At 41.1% G+C, this 22251-nt stretch overlaps 1 protein-coding gene across 3 annotated transcripts in view; it reads right to left on the bottom strand.

Moving 5' to 3' along the window:
• Window positions 1–3386: 3386 nt before the first annotated feature.
• The window catches only part of BRAP (BRCA1 associated protein), a 28983-nt gene continuing 10118 nt past the window's right edge, over window positions 3387–22251 (bottom strand). For all 3 annotated transcript variants that reach the window (XM_079149547.1, XM_079149548.1, XM_079149549.1), the window contains exons 5-12: window positions 21402–21515; window positions 19547–19695; window positions 16897–16972; window positions 16373–16511; window positions 15898–16007; window positions 12981–13070; window positions 7882–7985; window positions 3387–5784 (exon numbers count right to left, since the gene is read on the bottom strand). In XM_079149547.1, coding sequence (XP_079005673.1) covers window positions 5421–5784; window positions 7882–7985; window positions 12981–13070; window positions 15898–16007; window positions 16373–16511; window positions 16897–16972; window positions 19547–19695; window positions 21402–21515 — 1146 coding nt within the window. In that variant the 3' untranslated portion in view covers window positions 3387–5420. The remainder of the gene's footprint in view (window positions 5785–7881; window positions 7986–12980; window positions 13071–15897; window positions 16008–16372; window positions 16512–16896; window positions 16973–19546; window positions 19696–21401; window positions 21516–22251) is intronic.

Below are 22251 nucleotides of genomic sequence, written 5' to 3'. Positions count from 1 at the left end.
AGTTGTGGGAACACCTCATTCTTTTACAGGGAACTTGACTAATCCAGAGCTCAGGGAAAAGCCTGAACTTTGCCTCTTGGGCCATCACCAAAGCACTGAGAATTTAGAATTGAGAATCCATGCAGTAGGGAGAGGGTGGTAGTGGTGGTGGTATGTGTGTGTGTGTGTGTGGTAGGATGTCTCTGTGGGCTTTCCTTATTGTTTGTGTGTGTGTGTGTGTGTGCTGGGAATCACATACATTCTACTACTGAGCTACATCCTCATTCTTCTTTTTTTTCCCGGTGGTACTGGGGACTGAATCCAGCAGTGCTTTACAACTGAACTACATCTTCAGCCCTATTTTTTTAATTTTAATTTTTTAGTTGTAGATGCTCACGATACCTTTATGTGGTGCTGAGGATCTAACCCAGTGCCTCACACGTACTAGGCAAGCGCTCTACCACTGAGCTATAACCCTCAGTCCTTTCGCCCAATCTTGAGACAGGGACTCACTAAGCTGCTGAGGCTGATCCTCCTTCCTCAGCCTCCCAAGTAGCTGGGATGACAGGTGTAGGCTGCTGCACCCAGCAGTGCTCTTCATTTTCACATGAAGAAATAAATGTACAAGGATATTTAGTCTGGAAACTGTTGCTTCTCAGCAAAAGATGGCAAAAGGTATCTCCAGGTCAAAACTGGTTCTTCTATTCCACATTTATGCTCAGTGCTTCAGGCTTACTTTTATCAACTGGAAAGAAGTGCACCACTGGCTGCTTTATGTTAGGGTAGATTTATCCTAGGTCTTGTAAGACTTCATGCTGCAGATTTCACTCTTTGACTTTCCCACCTGGACCAACTTCCCTGCATTAATTTCTAGGCAATCTCGGGCTGGATCTGAAAGGAGTCTTGGGTCAGGGGATTTAGAACAAGGTCTGAAAAGAGACAAAGCAGCTTTATTTCATTTAGTGAGCTTGGTAATTAGCCTTGGAGTAACAAATGTTATCTGTACCAGCGCAGCTCCGTGCCAAGTACCAAATCTGCATTTCCCAATGATCCCAGTGAGAAGTTTTTGACCTAAAGCAATTTAGCATTCGGCCCCAAAGACTATGATCATCTTGTGTGAAACAGATCGCTCATCTCTTCCTTTCATGCAGCAAGAGGGCAAAATACAGATTAAGAACTACTGCAGAACTGCTTTCATGTTCTCCTGAGCTTCCAGAATTAGAGACTACTCAATGTTCATGAAAATAAACTGGCTACAATGCTTCTGTAATAGTACTGGCTTCTGGAAGTACTTTCAAAATTAATGCCTGACGGAATGGATAGCCCAAGTGTGAGCCCACTGGGGACAGCAATGAAACTTGAGATTTTAGGTGAAGGAGGGTTATCATTGAAAAATGGAGTGGGAAGGAGTTGAATGTGTCATTAGTCAGGATAAATAGGCCACAATCTCTCTCCCCCAGTGAAACACAGAAGATGGCTTATGTAACGTCCCCTAATACACAAATGCAAATTTTTTTGTTTTTCCAGGCAGACTCCATGTGGAACAGCATTTCACAGAAAAACCATGTTCACATTAGAGGGGGAGGAGTCACTTGGCCTTGGCACTAGAGTAAACTCTGGGTTTCAGAAGGGAAAGGTCGTTCTGTTACTGTTTCACTGCCACTTCACATTTTTAACTTCCCAAAAAATTTACATCCATTTAGTAGAGCCACTAGGCAGATATTCCCATTTGAAGAATTTTTATAGGCAAGATTGAAAGTGGAGCTGGGGGTGTAGAACATGTGTTTTAGCCTGAAGAGGTGCTAGGTTCCATCTCCATCACCTCCCCATCACCCCCACCCCCACAGAAAACAAAAAAAGGGGCCTGGCCAGCAGCAGAAGCCTGCCACAGAATACTCAGTGGCATCCTAAGATTGATGAAGGCCATGGCTAGATCTGACTTTGATGTTACCCTGCACTAGTTTTTATTTATTTTGAATACAAGGGATTGAACCCAGGGACACTTAACCACTGAGCCATTCCCAGCCCGTTTTTATATTTTGAGACAGTGGCATGCAGCGTTACTTAGGGCCTTGCAAAGTTGCTGGGGCTGGCTTTAAACTTAGAATCTTCCTGTTTCAGCCTCCTGAGTCACTGGGATTATAGCCATGCACCACCGCACCCAGCTTTCCTGCAGTGTTAGCCAGAAAACTGGCTGAGCTTGGTGGTGCAAGCCTGTAATCCCAGTGACTCGGGAGGCTGAGGCAGGAGGGTTGCAAGTTCAAAATCAGCCAGGGAAACTTAACCAAGACCCCGTTTCAAAAAAAAAAAAAAGTTGGGGGGCGTGTCTGGGTATATAGCTCAGTGGTAAAGCATCACTGGGTTCAATCTCCAGTACCAAAAAAAAATAAAAGTATATATGTATAAAGTAATAAGCAGCACAAATTGGTTGTCCAGACTCTGAATTTCCCTTCTGCTGCTAAGAGAGCAGGAAGGCAGCACAACCATTATGCAGCAGTGAATTCAGCTTTATCCCAGAGAAAACAAGTTTCCTCCAAATGTGACTCTTCCCTTTTATACATAAGCCTATAGACTTCATCACACTAGCCAAAATGCGCCACCAGCCCAAGCAACATGGCATCTCGCACCATGGCCGAATCACATACAGTACTTGGAGAGTGTGCATCCTAACTGCACCAGGAGAGGGTTTCCAAACGATGACAGAAGGTTGCTCCTTCATATTTGCCAAGTTCTGACATTACTGGCTGGCTGTCTACCTAAGTTTCTCAGCCCTTTGGATGTGACAGCTTTGCTTTGCAGTTGTAGTTGCTTCAAGTGCTTTGTATTACCAATGTCCTAAGGAGCCACATTTGTGATGGTTTAAAAAAAAAAAACAAACAAACCAAACAAACTCAGCTTTAAGGCCTGGAAGCGTCTCAGGTTAAAAAATCAACTCCTTCTCATTTACAAAAAAGAGTTATGTGTCTGGGTCTTCCTCTGCTCTAGACCTTCAAATTCAGATAATTTCCCCTGATCTGTATCTGGTTCGGCTACTCCCCTGCTTTTTTCCTTTTTCTTTTTTAAGGTACTGGGTATTGAACACACAGGGGCTTTACCACTGAGCAACATCTCAAGTCCTTACTAGAGTCTCACTAAATTGACCAGGTTGGCCTCAAACATGTGATCCTCCTGCTTTAGCACCCTGAGTAGCTGGGATGACAGGTGAGTGCCACCATGCCAGCTCAGGTTCCACCTACTTTTTGTTGGTTTGGAAAGCTGCAGAAAAGGGGCTGAAAGATGGACAATTTCAGTGCTCACTATCCTGTCAGTTGATTTTTATGCTTATCTCTAAATCCAGGTCATTAACTTTCTTGATTAGATATGTGCTCCTAAGCAAATGTCAGAAACACAAACTTCACACAGCAGAATAATTTCAAAGTTTGGTTATTTTAATGCAATTTCACTGTTCAAGGAAGTATGGTTCATTTCCATCCTGAAGAGAACACTAACAGCTCCTATCTTATCTAATTTTGTCATAACTCTTTCACCTTTTTTTAAAATAACATTTTCTTTACATATCTTGATAAGATTCCCCCCCGCCCAACCCTGGAACAGTTCTTTTAAACCTTCAAGTAGTTTGGGGACCGTTGCCTATTTGCTCATTCCTCTGGGCACAGCCTTCCAGAGCATTTGCCCCACCTGTGCTGAAAACTGCTGCTCTCCCAGATGGAGGCAGGGCTGAGTGATGGAGGCGATCATAAGGAAATGAGGAGCGAGCAAGCTTTGTAAACTACTTCTTAATTAGTATGCTACAATCCACCCCAGCTTCTGCAAGGTCAGACATGCAAGACAAGTACTTGGCCAAAACAGCAGGATTCTAACTAGTGTAAAAATAGATTTTAAATAAAATAGAATCTCTATAGGAAAGACAATTAGGTTATGCTTTACATTCCCACTCTTGCTTTAAGATATCTGTATATTAAAGTCCAAGGAGGACTCATAGCATTAGCGTTGGTCTGCCCTAAGTAAAAATTAAGAATGTCTGACTGAGTACATTCATTTTGCAAAGTTACAGGTAAGGTTTTTTTTGGGAAATGCTGTAGCACATCCCCCAAACTGGATGGTGATTAGCAACACAGCTGATGAATTAACAACACGTAAGACTGTTTAAGTCAAAGGGGATGAGGCCCAATCACAGCCTAAAAACAATTCTGCAATGTGACAATTTAAAACCTTTGGCTAATTATAAATCAGGGGGAAAAAAAACAAAAAAACCATCATTTAACAGGATGCCTTGTTAACCTGTCCAGCTCCCTCTTCTAGAAGCTAAATTCCAACATGGTTCTCACTTCAGTTTCACTCAATTATGGCATGTCATGAATTATTTGATGTTTCTGGTTCTAGAGAAAGTATGCATCCCTCTGTTGGCCCACAAAAAGCATTACATGACTGTTTTAAAGGGGGCTCTGTTGAAATTCAAATTTTAGGATTTAGTAACAGCCTTTGGTTATATCTTGAAAGCATAATTGAAAATCTGCCCAAGCTCCCTCTAGCTGCAACCTGAACATGCAGTTGGATCTTTTGTAAACATTCAGAAAATACTGATCCCAGCAAAATACACAATTAGCTAGTCAGAGGCCTCACACTATGTTTTCACATGGATGATAAATCTCCTCTTATTCTTGCTAGACACTAGGAAATCCACTCTGAGATTTAAATCTTGAATAGTCATTAAGCCTCTTTCTTATTTGAGGTGCACAATGATGTGTGGAGTCACCAGAAATAAACAAAGTGGAACTGCCACCATTTTTCCTACACTATGTCCACTCAATCTGTCCTGGGTTGTTTTTCCTGGCTATCCCTAGGGCAAGAAGAGATGGCTGCTGGTTACAAGCCAGTGCCTGGCTTACAACCCAGCCTGTCTTCATATAACATTCAAACAATTCTTCAACTCCCCAGAGGAAGGGTGGGATGGCAATGAGATGAGGCTGGTGCTAGGGAATTTTCCTAGCTCCTAAGTAGCCAATGAGAATCTGTCTTTAAAGCAGCTGCTATGACCCCTGGGAGGTTTAATGCTAGGTAACATTACCTTTGAGATTACGAAAAAACTTCATGTCTTTTAAAACTACCCTAGAACTAAACATCAAATACTCCAACTTAATAAATACAACGGAAAAATGCACAGCAGAGTTGGGGCATCTACCAAGCAAGAAGGCAAAATGGTCATTAGAATGTCTGAGGTTAATGAACTCTTACCACCTTTGAATACACTGTCCATGTGCATCTGCTCTCTCAGCATCCTCTACATTCATTATGCCACACTAGCAAATGAAAGAGCCAAACGACCGTGGCTTGATCCTTACTTGTACTTATTAGGGCCCACCCTCCCATTTAGCCAAAGGTCCCAGCACACCCTTGCAGTGCCAGGGAGAACAGTCTCAGGGATGTTGTTTCTCTGAAGATCACTTGCCCCTCTTGCTTCGGCCCTTCCTGGAAGGCAGCTTCCCACTGCCCCCTGAAGAGGAGGGGCTGGAGGTGGAGGCCATGGCAATGTTAATCTGTCCCTCCTGTATTTCCTGCCGGGTTTCAGCAGGCAGGTGACTGATCTGCTGCTGAGTCTCCAGGTAGAACATGACATCACGCAGCTGCTCCTGGATCTCGGTGATCTGAAGGTCTTTTTGATCGCAGGTTTCTTTCAACAACCTTTCCTCCTCCTTCAGCTTGTTCTGCAGGAGGACCTGGTTGGCTCGCAAACACTTGTTCATTTCCTGCTCCTCCTGGAGCTCAGTTGTGAGTTTGGCCACTTTTGTGTTTAGCTGAGTGCACCTTTTGCAAAACAAAGACAAAAGCACATCTTTTCACTTGCTGACACAGTCGGCTTTCTACTCTGGGACTGAACAGTAGCAGGCCAGGACCTCAGAATCCATTTTAGAGCAGACTCCCCCCATCTCCTGTGCTGAGGTAGACTGGTTTGCTGCCATTGTAATCAGCCAGGCAAAGAAAGAATTTTGCTCTGGTTAACCCAGGTGTATTCTTAAGCCACTTTTAAAGCATCTGAAAATTTTCAATAGCAGAAACTTGTGGGACTCATGGTGAAACTGCTTCTCTGTCAGCCCATAGTTAAATGGGTGCCTCAAATGTGATAGCTATAATAAAGAAGTTATGAGGAAAAGTGACATTCTTGGAAAGTCAATTTCTCTGACCTCACTGCATTTGCTGGAGAAAAAAAAAAAAGTGCTTATTCAAAGGGCTTTCCAAAATTGGGAATTCCCTATTCTTAATGTCCAATCTTACTCATAAGTAAAGAATTACAAACGAAAACATCATTTGAGATATCATTTTTACATTTCAGAATACCAAAGAACTCAGACAAGGGAAAAGAGGCACACCTACAGGCTGGCACTAGAGTGAACTGATACAGAGTCTTTGGAAGTCAACTTGGCAATATTTATTAAAAAAAAAAAAAAAAAAAAGTTCACAGCTGAGCATAGCAGTGTATGCCTCTAATCTCAGCAATTTGGGAGGCCCAGGCAGGAAGATCATTAAGTTCAAGGCCAGTCTGGATCTTATCTTGAAATAAAAAATAAAAATGTCTGTGGATGTAGCTCAGTGGTAAAGTGCCCTTGTTTTCAATCCCCACTATCAAAAAACAAATACAAAGTAACAACAAAAACCAAAAAAGTTACCTCTTACTAAAGATCTAGGAGGTTAAAAAAAAGAGCATCCACAATTCTTTATTTTTTTAGTTGTTGATGGACCTATATTTTACTTATTTATATGTGGTTCTGAGAATCAAACCCAGTGCCTCCCATGCTAGGCAAGCACTCTACCACTGAGCTACAACCCCAGCTCATTAACTCTGAAATTCTTTTAACTCAGCTCAATTTGTATGTAGGAAAATTTAAAATTTCTATTAATATTGCAGTGTTGTTTTTACAGCAGCTTAAAAAATTTGGTGAGAGTTTCTGTTTGGGGTGATGAAAAATTCTAGAAGCATAGTGTGATAATGGCCTTGCAACACTGAGTGCACTTCATGCTAGTGAATTTACACTTAAAAATGGTTAAAATGGCACATCCTATGTTCCATATATATTTTTCCACAACAAGAAACTATTAGAAAATGCTTTTTAACAGTAGGAGAAAATGGGTGAAGAATACTAGGAAATCTTGTTGCTACTATCTTTGCAGGCTTTCTGTTAATCTAAAATTCCAAAATAATGTTAAAGAAAAAAAAAAAAAACTTTTTCCCCCTGCAGTACTGGGGATTGAACCCAGGATACTGTGCATGCTAAGCAAGTACTCTATCACTGAGCTATATCCCCAGCCCCTAAAACAATACTTTTTAAGGACCAATTATCTCCCTTAAATGTATGTTTTATTTGTTTGTATGGACATAAAAAAAAATCCATTCACTTCTGTGACTATAACTTAAACCAGAAAGGTAATTTCAATCAGTAACAACTATCTTCCCAAATGACAGTGGCCACACTAGTCATTGGCTTCTTGTTCTATATTCAACCTCTCTGGCCTTTACTTTTGCCAAAAGCCAAAGCCAAAGACATCTCCAGCTTAGATACAGTCTCTTTTCTAACTTCCAGTTCTCAGCAACCATGGTTCAGAACAGCTGCAGGTCCTGAACACAAGGAGACGGCTTCCTACCAGCAAAAATGGAAGCCATCTGCTAGGGTGCAAGATGCAGGCAGCAGGAGAGCACTGCATTCCACATAGGGGCATCCACTTTGGGTAAAACAACACATTTTTTTAATAAATGAGAAGTCACAGTAAATTTGCTCCACTTATAGGGAAACCCTTGAAAACCTGGTGATGTACACACTTGAAAATGAGGGAATTCCTAAAAGAATGAAGGGAATCATCTGTTTACCATAAGGTGGCTAATTTGAATAACAGATCATCTATACCTACTTCCTTTCCACAGACTGCTTTTCTTTCAGGAGATCATTGAGCCTGTGCTCCAGACTATCGCACTTCTCAATCGTTTCTTTAAATTTGGTCTTCATGTTGTTAATCTGAAAGAGCAAAGAGAGATCATGCTAAATCGTGTGGTCTTTGGGACTAATGCCATGATTTCCTCCAATCATCAGTGTATAATTTTGACAAACCAAATTTAGAAAAGGTGAGGTGATCATGTGAAAGCATACCTGGGGACTGGGGTTGTGGCTCAGTGGTAGAGCACTAGCCTAGCATGTGTGAGGCACTGAATTCTATTCTCAGCCACATATAAATAAATAAAAGTCCATCAACAATGTAAAAATGTATATATACACAGACAGAAAAAGAGAGAGAGAGAGATGGGGGAAGCATTTCTGTAACAGGAATAAAAATTCTAAGAACTTCTTTTTTGGCTTACTGTTTCTCAACACTAGAATGAAGAAGGGATCAGAAGTTGCTGAATGTCCATTGAAACTGCTGGAAGGTGACCAATAAGCTTTAGGCCCCAGAGCAGGAGTTGGCTCGCCAGAGGGCAGATCAGGCCTCCCATTATTAATTACTTCCTAATGTTTTTCCCTCCTGTGCTTACATTTCAAAAGTTATCATCCACTGATTCTAGTTGTTTGTTTTTGTTTTTTTTTTTACCCTCCAAACTATTACTTTTCTCACATACCACGAAGCTCTATGAAACATAAAGTCCATTTTTTTTGTGGGGGGTGGTTTGTAAAGGCAATATATATCTATAAACTAAGTCACATGACAGTCTTAAAAACAAAAGAAAACTTAAAAAATTTTTGGTGTATTAGATGGCAGTAATCCTAGCCAAGAGTATATTGGAGTCCAGTTAGAGGGAAATTGGACTGGTTCAGGTGTAAAGGCCTACAGACTTGGAAACTGCCTCACTTCCACTATTGAAGGATACTGGGAGAAGAATGGGTGGGAAGGGGAAAGAAGAGTCTGAGTGGACCATGAAGCAATAAAAAGATCTGAAAGTGACCAAGATTTTAAATCCCGTGGTCCAGGCACTATGTATTTCATAGGCAGTCTCTCATTTACTGTTCACAACAAGCCAATGCCATAGATAAGGTATCTTTGACAGAAACGAAGGCTCAGAGAAAGGCAATATGCCCAAGGTCACTGGGCTTGATTGTGGTGAATCCAGTCCAAAACCAAGCTTTATTCAAAGCCAAGTTCTAACCTCTTTCTGTACACTAAAGTTGTCCTGTAAAGGAGACATAACTTCTGATCTACATCTGAATCCTTAGCAGATCCTGCCTATGATGCATGTGAAATTGATCGTGCAGGAGAAATCAACCTTCCCTTTCTCTTTTCCTCTTTTTTTTTTTTTTTTTTTTTTTTGTACGAGGGATTGAACCCCAAGGAACTTAACCAATGAGCCACATCCCAACCCTTACCCTTTTTATTTTTTATTTTGAGAGAGGGTCTCACTAAGATGCTTAGAGCCTCGTTAAGTTGCTAAGGCTGGTCTTGAACATGTGATCCTCCTGACCCAGACTCTTGAGCCCCTGGGATTACAGGTGTGTGCTTCTGCATGTGCTTTCTTTCTAAACATTTTTCAAAAAGCCTGACAAGCTGGTCTCTTATAGCATTGTTGTTTAAAAAAAATGATAATTGCTTTGTAGAAATTAACTTTATAGCCAATTTCATTAAGTTAAAAGAACAAGAAAGGGAGATTCTAAAAGTTCTATGTCATAAAAATCAAAATAGGTTCAAAATTGTTCTAATTCTAGTTTAGTATTAATTTTCTCTTCAATATTGTTTTGAAATAAGTGACTACTAAGGAGCTGGGATTGTAGCTCAGTATCAGAGCACTTGCCTAGCATGTGAGGCACTGGGTTCAATTCTCAGCAGCACCACATTAAATAATTAAAATGTTGTCCATCTACAACAAAAAATAAAAAGAGAGATATTACTAAATTCTTTTCCCATTTTTCTCCTAAACTGACTCTTCAGTGAAGTTGGAAAGGACAAAAATTACTATCAAAAGGAACCAAACTGTATGTTTTGGTCACAGAAAATACATAAGCCAAACACATTTAAATAAAGATGAAAAATATGAGGTAACTGTAGCTGGCTGTGGGGCGCATGCCTATAACCCCAGTGACTTGGGAGGCTGAGGCAGGAGTATCACAAGTTCAAGGTTAGTCTCAGCAACTCAATGAGGCCCTAATCCACTCAGCGAGACCCTGTCTCAAAAAATAGTAATAAAAAAAAAAAGGAAAAAAAAAAAAAAAAAAAAAGGGTTGGGGATGTAGGTCAGTGTTAGAGCATCCCTGGGTTCACTTCCCAGTACCAAGGAAAAAAAGGGGGGGGGTACTTCTAAAGAGGCTTTTAATGTTACTATAGATGGATGTTACAAAGATTTATTAATGCTTTTTAAACCATTTCCAAACAACAGCTCACAATAAGAAACAGTCAATAGATATAGACAAACTGCAGAGAATTTCACAAAATATTTAAAGTGATACACTCACATTTTATATCTACCATATTCTATGCAATAAAAATGCCAGCTGTGGTCCACTAGATTCATTTCATAATCCACAACTGGAAAAATACTGATTTAAATGGAGCTAGAGGTTCGAAGAGAAAAGAGTTATCTTCAGGAAAATTCCCCTGTACTGCTCACTGAGTGCTCTTCATATGTGGCCCCATGAAAACTAAGAACCTTCGAGTGGATATAAGCTTCATTTTCTAGACTCTGCTCACATGCTATAGTAATGGCACTGCCTCAGGCACTGGGGGAAGAAATAGCATTTATGACTAAAGTCCATGATGAGTTTCAACCTTGATTCACTCCCTTCTTGACATAGAATTTTTTTTCTTTGCAGCCCCAGGGTGCACTGCCACTGAGATACATCCCCAGCCTTTTTTTTTTTTTTTTTTTTTTTTTTTTTTTTTGAGACAGGGTCTCACTAAGTTGCCCAGTCTGTCCTGGAACTTACAATCCTCTGGCCTCAGCCTCCCAAGTAGCTGGGATGACAAGCATGCACCACCACACTTGGCAACATCAACTTTTTATGAGTCTCCCAAACAAGAATCTGTCAGTGGGGCTAGGGAGATAGCTCAGTTGGTAGAGTGCTCGCCTTGCGAGCACAAGGCCCTGGGTTCAATCCCCAGCACTGCGCAAAAAAAAAAAAAAAAAAAAAAAAAAAAAAACTGTCAGTGTAGCCCAGAGTCCAGGTCACTGTTTCTCCCTGCATTCTCTGGTGCTAATGGATAGAAGAATGGCCAATGGAGGACAGTGGCAGGACAATAGGCTTGTATCAGCCATGAACTTATGGATAAATGACATTTGTTATCAGAAAACAAAAGCATCCTTTCAAGCACTGTGAACTTCCAACTGGAGCTGCCTGGCCTCTGTTTACCTAAAAGTAAATGTAAGCGAGTTTCACAGGGCTTCCTTTCCCTGCCCCCACCTGCTTCCACTAACATGTCTTAGGAAATGAAGTTAATCCTGAAGAATCTTAAAGGGCAGAGAGACTCCTGAGCTGAGTTCTTAAGGGTCCATGAAGGATCTGAGGTGGTCACACAGCTACATTCCACAGAAAACCCTATTAGTGAAGCTGCACAGCACTGCCAACACGCCTCCCTATGAGTCCACAATGTGACACCAAGTGCTCTGCCTCCACTCCCGAATGTGCCCCAATCAAGCCCTATTCAGAACCAGAAAGTCAAGTGACCTTGAGTTCCTCTGGAAAGGCACTTGCACTGACCGGAAGGTTCCTGTAAGAATTTCATCAATAACTTTTAACTACAGATCATTTTAAAGCTGGTGTTAAGCATTATTATTTTTTAAAGAAACCCTATTTCTCGCATTTATAGGCAGACCCATGAAGTGGGGCCCTTAGGCCTGGCATAAACAAGAGCCTAGACCCTGAATGCAGGGCTGCAGGATAATCCTAGCTACCACAGACACGGGCCCTGAGCCTGGTTCTGAGGCCCAGGCGCAGGTGGGAACTCACAAAGTCACTGAAGTATTCATTTAGAAATGTCAAAGGTCTTTATTTAACACTAAGGAAATCACTGAATTACAGGCCCTGTCCCTAGGTCCAGAGAATGGTTCCCAGAACCCTAATGGTATAGAAACTCTTGTGGCTTTTCAAATTACCTTATTTGAAACTCTCAGGACTCTTTGTACATGCTGGAAATAGAGGGAAAATCAAGCCGGCAGGGGTCTGAGTCCTCATCCAGCTTCCCACCCAAACCATACCACTTTTTTCCTTACATGTTGGAAGACATGAATGGCATCTTTTTAAAAATTACCTTTTGACATGGGGTCTTTCTATGTTGCCTAGTCAGGCCTCAAATTCCTGGGCTCATGAGACCCTCCTTACTCAAGACTCCCAAAGAGCTGAGGCTACAGGTTTGAGCTGAAGGCATCTTTTTTTGTTTTTCTTTTTGCAGGAGTGGAGATTGAATATAGGACTTCACACATACGAAGCAAGTTTTGAGCTCCATCCCCGGTCTTTTTTATTTAAGATAGGTCTTGCCAATGCAGGCCTCAAACGTACAATCCTTCTGCCTCAGTCTCCTGAGTATCTGGGATTACAGGTATGTGCCACCATGCCTAGTTTGAATGGCATCTTTATTTTATTAAAATCTGAAAACCCCTGACCCAGCCCAATATCCTGCCACGATGACCCCTGAAACTCTAGTATCTCTGCCCAATTTTATTTCCTTTAATTTAGAAGAGGTTAATACCATCTTGTAGCCTCAGAAGTTCAAAGCTACTCTCAAAGGCAGCTGTTCCCAAGTTGACAAACCAACTGGTTGACTCAAATTACAAACCCTCATGTACATACTTTGTTTCTAATGGAATTGCATAAGCTGCTTGAAAATCTGATTGAGGTTAAAAACAAACAAAACCCCTTAGCACCCCCAAATTGCAAAACATTCAATCCTTTAAGCCCAAGTATTCTTTTTAGAGGCAAAACTTCTTTACCATTTATCAGACTGAGAAGGAAGATTCTAACAATTCCTTTTTCCACCCACCATAAGACTGCCCTGCCAGATGGCATTTCGGCAGTCACCAAACCAGACAGACTTACTTCCTCTGCTGTGTCCTTCTCTATCCGTACTATTTTGTTTTCCCAGTAGATTCGTTGAGATTCCAGCTGGCTTGTGAGTAAATATGAATACTAGAAATAGAAAGTAAACACCAAACTGTAAGCCACTGCCATCAGTCTCTGATAGCCAATTAAAATCTGAACGTGAATGATCACTACAATAAAAGTAACCATCAGAATGTAGTAGCTGTTTGTCTGCCAGGGCCTTGAACATGCTAGGTCAGGGCTCTACCACTGAATCCCAGCCCCAGCAACTGTGGTTTTTTTGTTTGTTTGTTTGTTTTTTGGTACTAGGGATTGAACCCAGAGGTACTTTACCATGGAGTCACATGCCTTATCCCTCTTTAATTAAAATTTAAAATTTTTAATTTTTTAAATTTCGAGCAGGGTCTCTAAATTGCTGAGAACTTGTGCCCTCCTGCCTCAGCCTCCCAAGTAGCTGGGAAAACAGGCACATGCCACCATGCCCAGCTTTGTAGTTTGAGAAGAGCAGCTCAAGGTATCCTCCCACCTTAATCTCCCAAGTAGCTGGGGTTACAGGCATGGGCCACCATGCCAGGCTCATCAAAATGTGCATTACATTTGGGTTCCACTCTTTTCAACAGGTACTGTGCCAGGAGACACAGAGATGACAATTACACCTTCTGTTTTCCTGGGGCTTATAACCCATTTGGGAGAAATGCACATTATAGAAACTTATTGTGGTCCAGGTGACTTTAAGAACCACAATGGATTTAAACCTATGTATAACCCAGGGCTAGAGGATAGGGGCATAACTCAGTGGCAGAGCATGAGCTTAGCAAGCATGAGGCTCTGGATTCCATCTCCCGCACCACACACACACATAAAAATCTATGTATAATTCAAACCAAATCATCCACTTATCAGCCCTTTGGTTAACTGCCTCTGCTTGGCTTTCTCAGGGCATGCCTACCATTAGTAGCTCCTACGACACTAGTGTTTAGTTGCCAGTTTACCAGCCTGCTGCTGTACTGGACTGTGAACTCTCTCAAAGTAAGGACTATATATTTATCTCTAACTCAGAGCCTGACACATGCTGGATGTCAAGAAATCTTTGCTGCATGATGGCATGAATGAATGAAGAGTGCTGTGTAACTACAGGGAAGGGACAGATAGTGTATGACAGTAGGGTCTGGTAGGACTTCTGAGAGAAAGCAAGTTTGAGAGGGCTCTTGACAGGAGACAGATAAACAGAGATCTGATTGCAGAGAGCTGCTGGGTCCAGACAGTGCTGTGGATGTTCAGGATCTCTTCAACAATAAAGAAGTAATGCCAAGGAGCTGGAGTGTAGAGTACAGAGAGACAGGGCCTGTGGAAGTCTGTGGGTATTATGTTAAGAAATATGGGCAAAAGGGACTCCAAGGCCAAGCACTGGCAAAATCAAATCTCCATTTTGGAAACACCACTCTAGAATCAGAAGGGGTCTAGAAAGAAAGGACAGTTAAGGAACGCCTGTGCCATTAGAATACACGCAGGGAGTTGGTTCAGTGCTGCAATCACAGCATGAGACACAGTGGCTCCAAGAAAGTCGTCTTTGATAAGCCAGCCTTCCTTTCCTTTCTTTTTATTTTAATTTTTTTATGGTGCCAGGGATGAAACCCAGGGCCTCGGGCATGCTAGGCAAAATTTATACCGTTCAGCTACACCTCCCACCCAATAAATATTTCCTGATGTGCGGAATGCAGTTAACGTGGAAGTCATTCTAAAAACTTTAAGGTGGTTTGATCTTTTCTTTATCAGTGTAGTAATTCATTTATTTAGGGCCATTTTGCTGAATTCATTAGATCTTTAAGGATCTACAGATAAGTGAGTTTTCAAATGTCCATTTACTCTGAAGATTTTTTTTTTATTAAAAAAATTTTTTTAGTTGTTGATGGACCTTTATTTTGTTATTTATACGTGGTGCTGAGGATTGAACCCAGTGCTTCACTCATGCTAGGCAAGCACTCTACCACCAAGCCATAACCCCAGCCCAAGGTATTTGTTTTTATAAGAATCTTTTTTTTTTGGAATTTACTCAAAACAGAACTCATGTTGAAACATCTCTTAAATTAGACTTTATACTATAATAACTTTATAGTGGACAGAATTTACTACTATGGAGAAAAAACAGATTGTATTGATTTTGTTATTTCTTCATGTATATGAATACTCAAAAAATGGCTTTAAGTATATCAGTCTCTACTTAATAAACTATATACTGTGAGCAGACATTTAAACATAAAAATCTCTAAAGCATAAAATGCCAGCTGAAAGTATATGAAAACACTTCTGGGGATAGAAAGACATTAATGGGTGTTCCTCATTCTGATCAAGTCTGTTCAGTTCCCAGGCACTACTGTGATGCTGACAGGAACACTCTAACCTCCAGTTCAGTGCAGCTACAGAAGATAACTTGATTGTCTAAAATATTAACCTGAACTTGAGACAACTAGGCATGTCACATTGAAAAAAATAAGGCACAGAGAAGTTTAGACTTTCAATAACAAAAACAGATGTGCAGAGTGCAGTGGTACATGCCTGTAATTGTGGCAGCTGAGGCAGGAGGATCACATGTTCAAAGTCACCCTCAGCAACTTGGTGAGGCCCTAGGTAACTTAGTGAAACTCTGTCTTGAAATAAAAAAATTTTAAAAAGGGCTGGGGGATGTAGCTCAGTGATTAAGCACCCCTGGGTTCAATCCCAGGTACTGAAAACAAAAACAAAACCAGACAGTATAAAAATATTTTAATCCCTCATAGTAATGACAGAACTTTTTAAAAATGAAGTTTACATGCAGGGTAAATGGCAAAAACAAAACAGTCAAACAATCCTTCCAATTAGATAGAAAGAAGCAGTAGCAATAGTACTGAGTGGTAGCTGACAAGCATCATCTTACCTCTAACTGTAAGGCATCTATTTTCTCTTCCTGGCAAGTGTCACCCTCACATTCATACTGTACTATTTTTCCATCTGTTTTACTTGCAACCAGTCGATGGACATAATTATCTAAAGAAAAGAATGAGTCAACGAATGTGTGTTTCTTCAGAATGAAAAAGGTCTCCATACACTTTTAATTGACAACATTTTTATTTTTACAGGTCTATGTGAAATGCCTTGCAATATTTCTTTAAAAGTGGGTCAAATCATTTGAATATTAAAGAGAGGGCAAGAGTGGACATATAAACTCTCCTTATAATGTGCGACTGAGGCCACTCCTAGGAAGTGGAGCCCTCGGGGCACCATGAGGATGTTTTGCAACAGCTGTCAGGAAGATGACACTTCAAGCTGAGAGGGAAAGTGGAGAGATTCTGAAAGAAAAAGTCTCCATAGAGAATGAGTCCAAATTAGAAAATAATAAGAGTGGTGCTCACCTCCAGCATAGTCCCAGACTCGATGGTTGGTGAGCTGCATGGCATATGTGTGCTGCGTCTCTTCAAAGTGCTTATAAGCGTGTCGACTGACATACCGCCCACATCCTATATGCCCGCAAATCAAACAAATCCACAGATTCTGCCAATGAGGAGAAAAGATCTTAGTTACACAGAAGTATGTGAACTGGCCCACTAGGACTGGGAAGGGGCCGACATGGGAGTTTTGAATAAACAGGTTTAAAAATGCAACAATCAAGATGTTTTTATGGATTGATCGTTTTTCTCTGATTTCCATGGAATTCTATGTAAACAGCAAGAAAAAGATTCACAATTTGTCAATCAAGGTCTAAGTCTTTTAAAAGAACACGATAATACCATATAGTATTTTTGCCTAGAATTAACATATTTGAGACTGATTTTCATTTTCTTTTTGTGTCAAAAAGAATTTAAGCCACACTGGGTAGAAGAAAATCCCAGGCAAATAAAGCTGTGTTCATTATTCTTTTCCACCGCTCATTACTTACTTCCTGAACACCACACTCAAAACACTTATTTTCTTCTACTGGTTCTGGTGTTTGACAGTACCGGCAAACAGGACACCTATCCAGGACGCAGAAAGATAATGGTACAGATTAGACACAGAAGACGACAGTTACAGAACTCAGAAGTCAAAAGCTGGATTTTATGTACTACTCACTTAGATGCTAAGTTATCATGTTCCTGTTATTTTTTTCATTTGTACATTTATATATGATTTTATTATTAACAAGTCCTTTCATCTTATGACACTTAACTCACCAAATTTTTTTTTTGGTGGGGGGCAGATACTGGGATTGAACTCAGGGGCACTCAACTATTGAGCCACATGCCCAGCCCTATTTTGAATTTTATTTGGAGGCAGGGTCTCACTGAGTTGCTCATGACTACAAGGTCAATATTATTACTATCATCACCATTTTACAGATAAGTAAGCTGAGATTTAGAGAGGTTGAGTAACTTGCCCCAAAACCATAAATAACAAAGGACCAGAGAAACAAGCCCTATAAGTTATTATTTTTAAGTTTATCACAACAAAGGTATCACTTTAAAAATAATCATTTTGAGCTATTCTCAATCAAAATGAAATTATACAAAGTCTTGATAAAGCAGTGGAAGAGGGAGAAATTTTGATCTGCCTGATAACCTTTTCTTTTTCTTTTTTTTTTTTGGGGGGGGTACAGAGGACTGATCCAGGGGCATGTAACCATTGAGCCACATCCCCAGCCCTTTTTAAGTTTCATTTTTATTTATTTATTTATTTATTTTTGGTATAGGGGATTGAACCAGGGGCATTCAACCACTGAGCCATGTACCCAGCCCTTTTTTATATTTTATTTAGAGACAGAGTCTCACTGAGTTGCTAAGTGCCTCGCTAATCTGCTGAGGCTGGCTCTGAACTTGAGATCCTCCTGCCTCAGCCTCCCAAGTTGCTGGGATTATAGATGTGTGCCACCACATCCAGCTTTACTTCTTTTTTTGTTTTGTTTTGTTTTTTGGTGCTGGGGATTGAACCCAGGGCCTTGTGCTTACAAGGCAAGCACTCTACCAACTGAGCTATATCACCAGCCCCCAGCTTTACGTTTTGAGATAGGGTTTTGCTAAATTACTTAGGGCCTTGCTAAGTTGCTATGGCTGGCTTTGAACTTGTTTCTCTTGCCTCAGCCTCCCAAGTCTCTGGGGTCACAGGCGACACCTTGCTATACCACCTTGCTGGCCTGTTTTTAATCTTTTTTTAAAACCTTATTTTTTTTGACGAGATCTTTGGGGAGTGCTCCCAGACACGACCACCTTTCCTCCCTGACAACCACCCCCAACCCTTGTCAGAGATCTGGTTCCAGCATTGCCTCTTACACCAGTCCCTGAGCACTACCAGTTGGGGCACCATCTCTCTCTTTCAATCTTTACCCTGAATTTGGTGCACTTATAGGGAAGCCCCCTAGACTGTGCTTACTGAGGAGGACCTGCATTTGGCTCCTCCCCCTCAGCACCCAGCACTATACTACATATATGCCAAGGCTCAAACAAAACCCATTCACTAAATGAGCAGCACGCTTCTGAAAGCAGGCACCTGCCTCACACCCATAAGGCAGGCACAGCAGTGAACAAGCCAAGTGAGGTCCTTACTCTGTAAGGCGGGCACTCTCCTTCTAGCCTTGAGGCCACTTGTGGGTGAACAGAGATTCCTGAGGACTTTCACCCCTCCTAACTTCTAGACTTTGGGAGTGTGATCTTCCCATGCACACTCCCCCTACCCCTATTGTGTTTTCTTGCTCCTGCGTGTTACCTGGTTAACTCCTACCTATCCTGAAAGTGGCTCCAATCACAATGCTGAATATTGTGCCTTTTGTAACAGTTGTTAAGGCTGTGATTTCACACTTAATTGTGTGATTACTTTGTTTTCTATTTTTCCCTCTGAACCGGGAAACCCATGAGGCCAGCAGCTGATATAAGCTTCTAGCTAAGTCCTCCAGTACAGTTTGCAAAGGGAACAACCACCCTCCAGGTGCCAACTCAGTTCTTTGTATGAAGCATGTTATCTACAACTAAGGCCTCCTATACCTTGGGAATTAGGACACATAGGCGTGTTGACTGCTATTATAGCTAGCTGCCAACCTATTAACAGCACAATAAAGCTAAGCATTAGGTTGTTATAGTCCAGTTGATAAGAGTGAAATGGTAGATACCAAGCACAGACCATGGAAGAGATTGCAGACCTAGATTCAATATTATTTTCCAGTGCCAGGGATAGAACCCAGGATCTTGGGCATGCTAGGCAAGTGCTCTGTCACTGAGCCACACCCCTAGCCCACAACGGGTTTCACATAAGAGCCTCAAAGCCAAGCTTTGTATTCCTTCCCACCCCCATTCTGCCTCTTGGAAGGAAAGAAGAGCTCATGCTGCTCTGGGAAATTACAGAATTCAGAATCAGCACCCAAACTAAGAAGGGCTTCCTCCAGAGTGTAGATTTCCAGTGAACAGAGGAAAGGCAGCAAAAACCAGAAGTCTCTTTCTTATCATGGTGCCAGGTTTGTAGAGTCAAACACTTGGGAGTGGTTCATTTTTGGTGGTGTATTTTTAATTCTGGGGAAGGGTCAAAATGGATTCTGATACAATGGGGGCAGCCCTTGCACTCACGTGGTGTCATCCCAGCGCTGCAGACACTGGCTGTGGAAGCTGTGGTTGCATAAGGTGGTGAGGATGCCATTAACAGACTCGTCCATACGCTCCAGACACACTGTGCACTTGGGAAGCTCGGTCAGGTCCATCACAGGGAGGCTGGCACCCTGCAGGGAAAACACCTCACTCTGTCCTTCAGCCATCACTTCCATGACTTTTTTTTGGTACTGGGGATTGAACCCAGGGGTGCTTAACCACTGAGCCACGTCCACAGCCCTTTTTGATTTTTGAGACAAGGTTGCATGAAGTTACTTAGGGTCTTGCTAAGTTGCTGAGGCTGGCTTTGGGAATTTGTGATCCTCCTGCCTCAGTTTCCCAAGTTGCTGGGGTTAAAGGCATGTGCCACCATGGCCAGCTGTTTTCTTTTAAAAATAGTTCTCAACACTATAGCTCTGAGAAAATAAAGTGGTAAAGTTTCATTCATTTATTCAGCACTAATTGAGTACTGTTTATTTTCTCAGTACTGTGCTGGGCACTTGGAACAGCGAAGAAAGCAGACGGGAATCTCTGCCCTCATGCAGCTGGCATTCTAACAAGGGGAGACTGCTGCCGAAACCTAGACACATGCAACCAGACTCCTAGCTCAAGCTCCAAAGGTCTACAACCAAAATACCCAAAGGGATAAAACAACAATGGATCAGAATGATTTTTCCAGAGTAAATTATAATTTAACACTTTCTACTTAGTGATAATAGAATCAATAGCAATGACTTAGTTTATTTGTGCATTTAACACATATTTCTTGAGTCCTTGCTATGTGTGCCAGACATCGTTCAAGATGTGGAACAATGGTAACCAAAACTGAATCCAGTGTGCCCCCAAAACAGCCACTTCTTGTCCTCGTAGGTCTTAGAACATAATGGAGCGAGAGAGAAAAAAATCAGAAGAAAAGGGACAAGAAGCTTACAACAGGGTGTGCAATAGGGAGCATGATGGCAAGGCTGGACTCGGAGCAGGAATTATCAAGGCGAGGGCAGGAGGCATACACATGAGGACAAATGGAGAAGAAGCACATTCGTCTACAGTCCCTGAAGAACAGACACTTACAGGAAATCTCTCAAGAAGCTGTGTTCAGTTACAGAAAAGAATCTTAAAAAGCAGGCCTAGTGCAGCACTTGGCCCAGGGGATGTCCAATTTTATCACTCATTAAATTTTATTTCTCCTAATCTAATGATAGAACAATCTACCTAGAAGTTATTTCCATTTATCTGATTTCCAGGTAAAAACACTTTAAGGTTTACTTTAAAAGAAATGAAATCTTAAAAACATCAGAGCTAAATATGCTATTTTATAAAATGATTTGAGTGAACACACACTGCAGGGCAGGTTCCCACAGAAGGTGACAGATCAGAGCAATTACAAATTGCTATAGAAACAGAATTAAGAATTAGAAAAGGGATTAGGGCTAACACTTCAAACAAAACATTTCTTTTTGGCTCTAGGCAATGTTTCATTGATCTGGGATAGATGAACATTCAATTTCAAAAATGCAGATATCTTTTATTAATGTTTTATATTATTAGAAAATTTTAAAATAAAATTCATGTTATATAAAATTCTCCACCTTAAAGTGTTTTTACTATATTCATAAGGCTGAGCAACCATCACCACTATCTAATTTGGAACATTTCCATCACCCTAAAAAGAAACCCCATACTCATTAGCAGTTACTCCCCATCTTTTCCCTCCCCAGGCCCTGGTGACCACTAAGCTATCTTTTGCCTCTATGGTTTGGCCTGCTCTGGACATTTCCCTAGATTGCTTAACTTCTGATTTCATACCAATCTGCTGTATCAAAGATTTAAAACTTACATCTTCAGATTTCAGCACTTCAGCCCTTTCCACATAGACCAGTTGACAAACATCATCTTCAATTGAGTTGAACTGGCGGCCATTGCATGCCATATAAAAACTATCTGCATCAGCCTATGTGCACGCACCAATGGGAAAAAGGAAAAAAAAATTAAGATAAATATGCTGAAAATCTGACATACTCAAAATCCACGATTTCAATTATTCTCATCAACTTTCCTCCCCCTCCACCTGTTTTCTTTTGGTACTGGGGATTGAACCCAGGGGTGTTTACCAGTGAGTTACATTCTCAGCCCTTTTTATTTTTTGAGACAGGTTATTGCTACTTTGCTAAGGCTGGCATTTAACTTGCCATCTTCCTGCCTCAGCCTCCTGAGCAACTGGAATTATAGGCGTGCACCACTGCACTGCATATGGTTCCTAAATAGGTTCTTAAAGCTGATGGTACTTATGAACTACTTAGGAGAGAAAAGCAACCACTAGAAGTAGCATCTACTGGAGCAGGCTGGTAAGCCAAACAAACTCTGCAGATCAATATTCTATAATCTGACAGTGTTTCCTGGACTACATGGGAGTTTTTACTTGAACTGAAAGAAGGTACTAAAGCATAATAAACTGACAGCAACAATTTTAATATTTAATATTTAACCAGCAACAGACAATATTTCCTTCATATTCTGACACATGCAGCAGCTGAGAGAAAACACTTCTGCAAAGACTGGAATGAAATCGTAAGTGATAACTGTTATGGAAGAACTCTGTTTTATTTCTTAAAGTCAGTATTCATGTTAAATAATGAAGAATGATTACAGGATGAAAAAAACCCTCTTTTTCAATAAACCAAATAATC

This window comes from Sciurus vulgaris (assembly GCF_902686455.1).
Source record: "Sciurus vulgaris genome assembly, chromosome: 8".
NCBI lineage: Eukaryota > Metazoa > Chordata > Mammalia > Rodentia > Sciuridae > Sciurus > Sciurus vulgaris.
The sequence above is the reverse complement of the archived record's forward strand: the minus strand, read 5'-3'. Positions and strand labels throughout refer to the sequence as shown.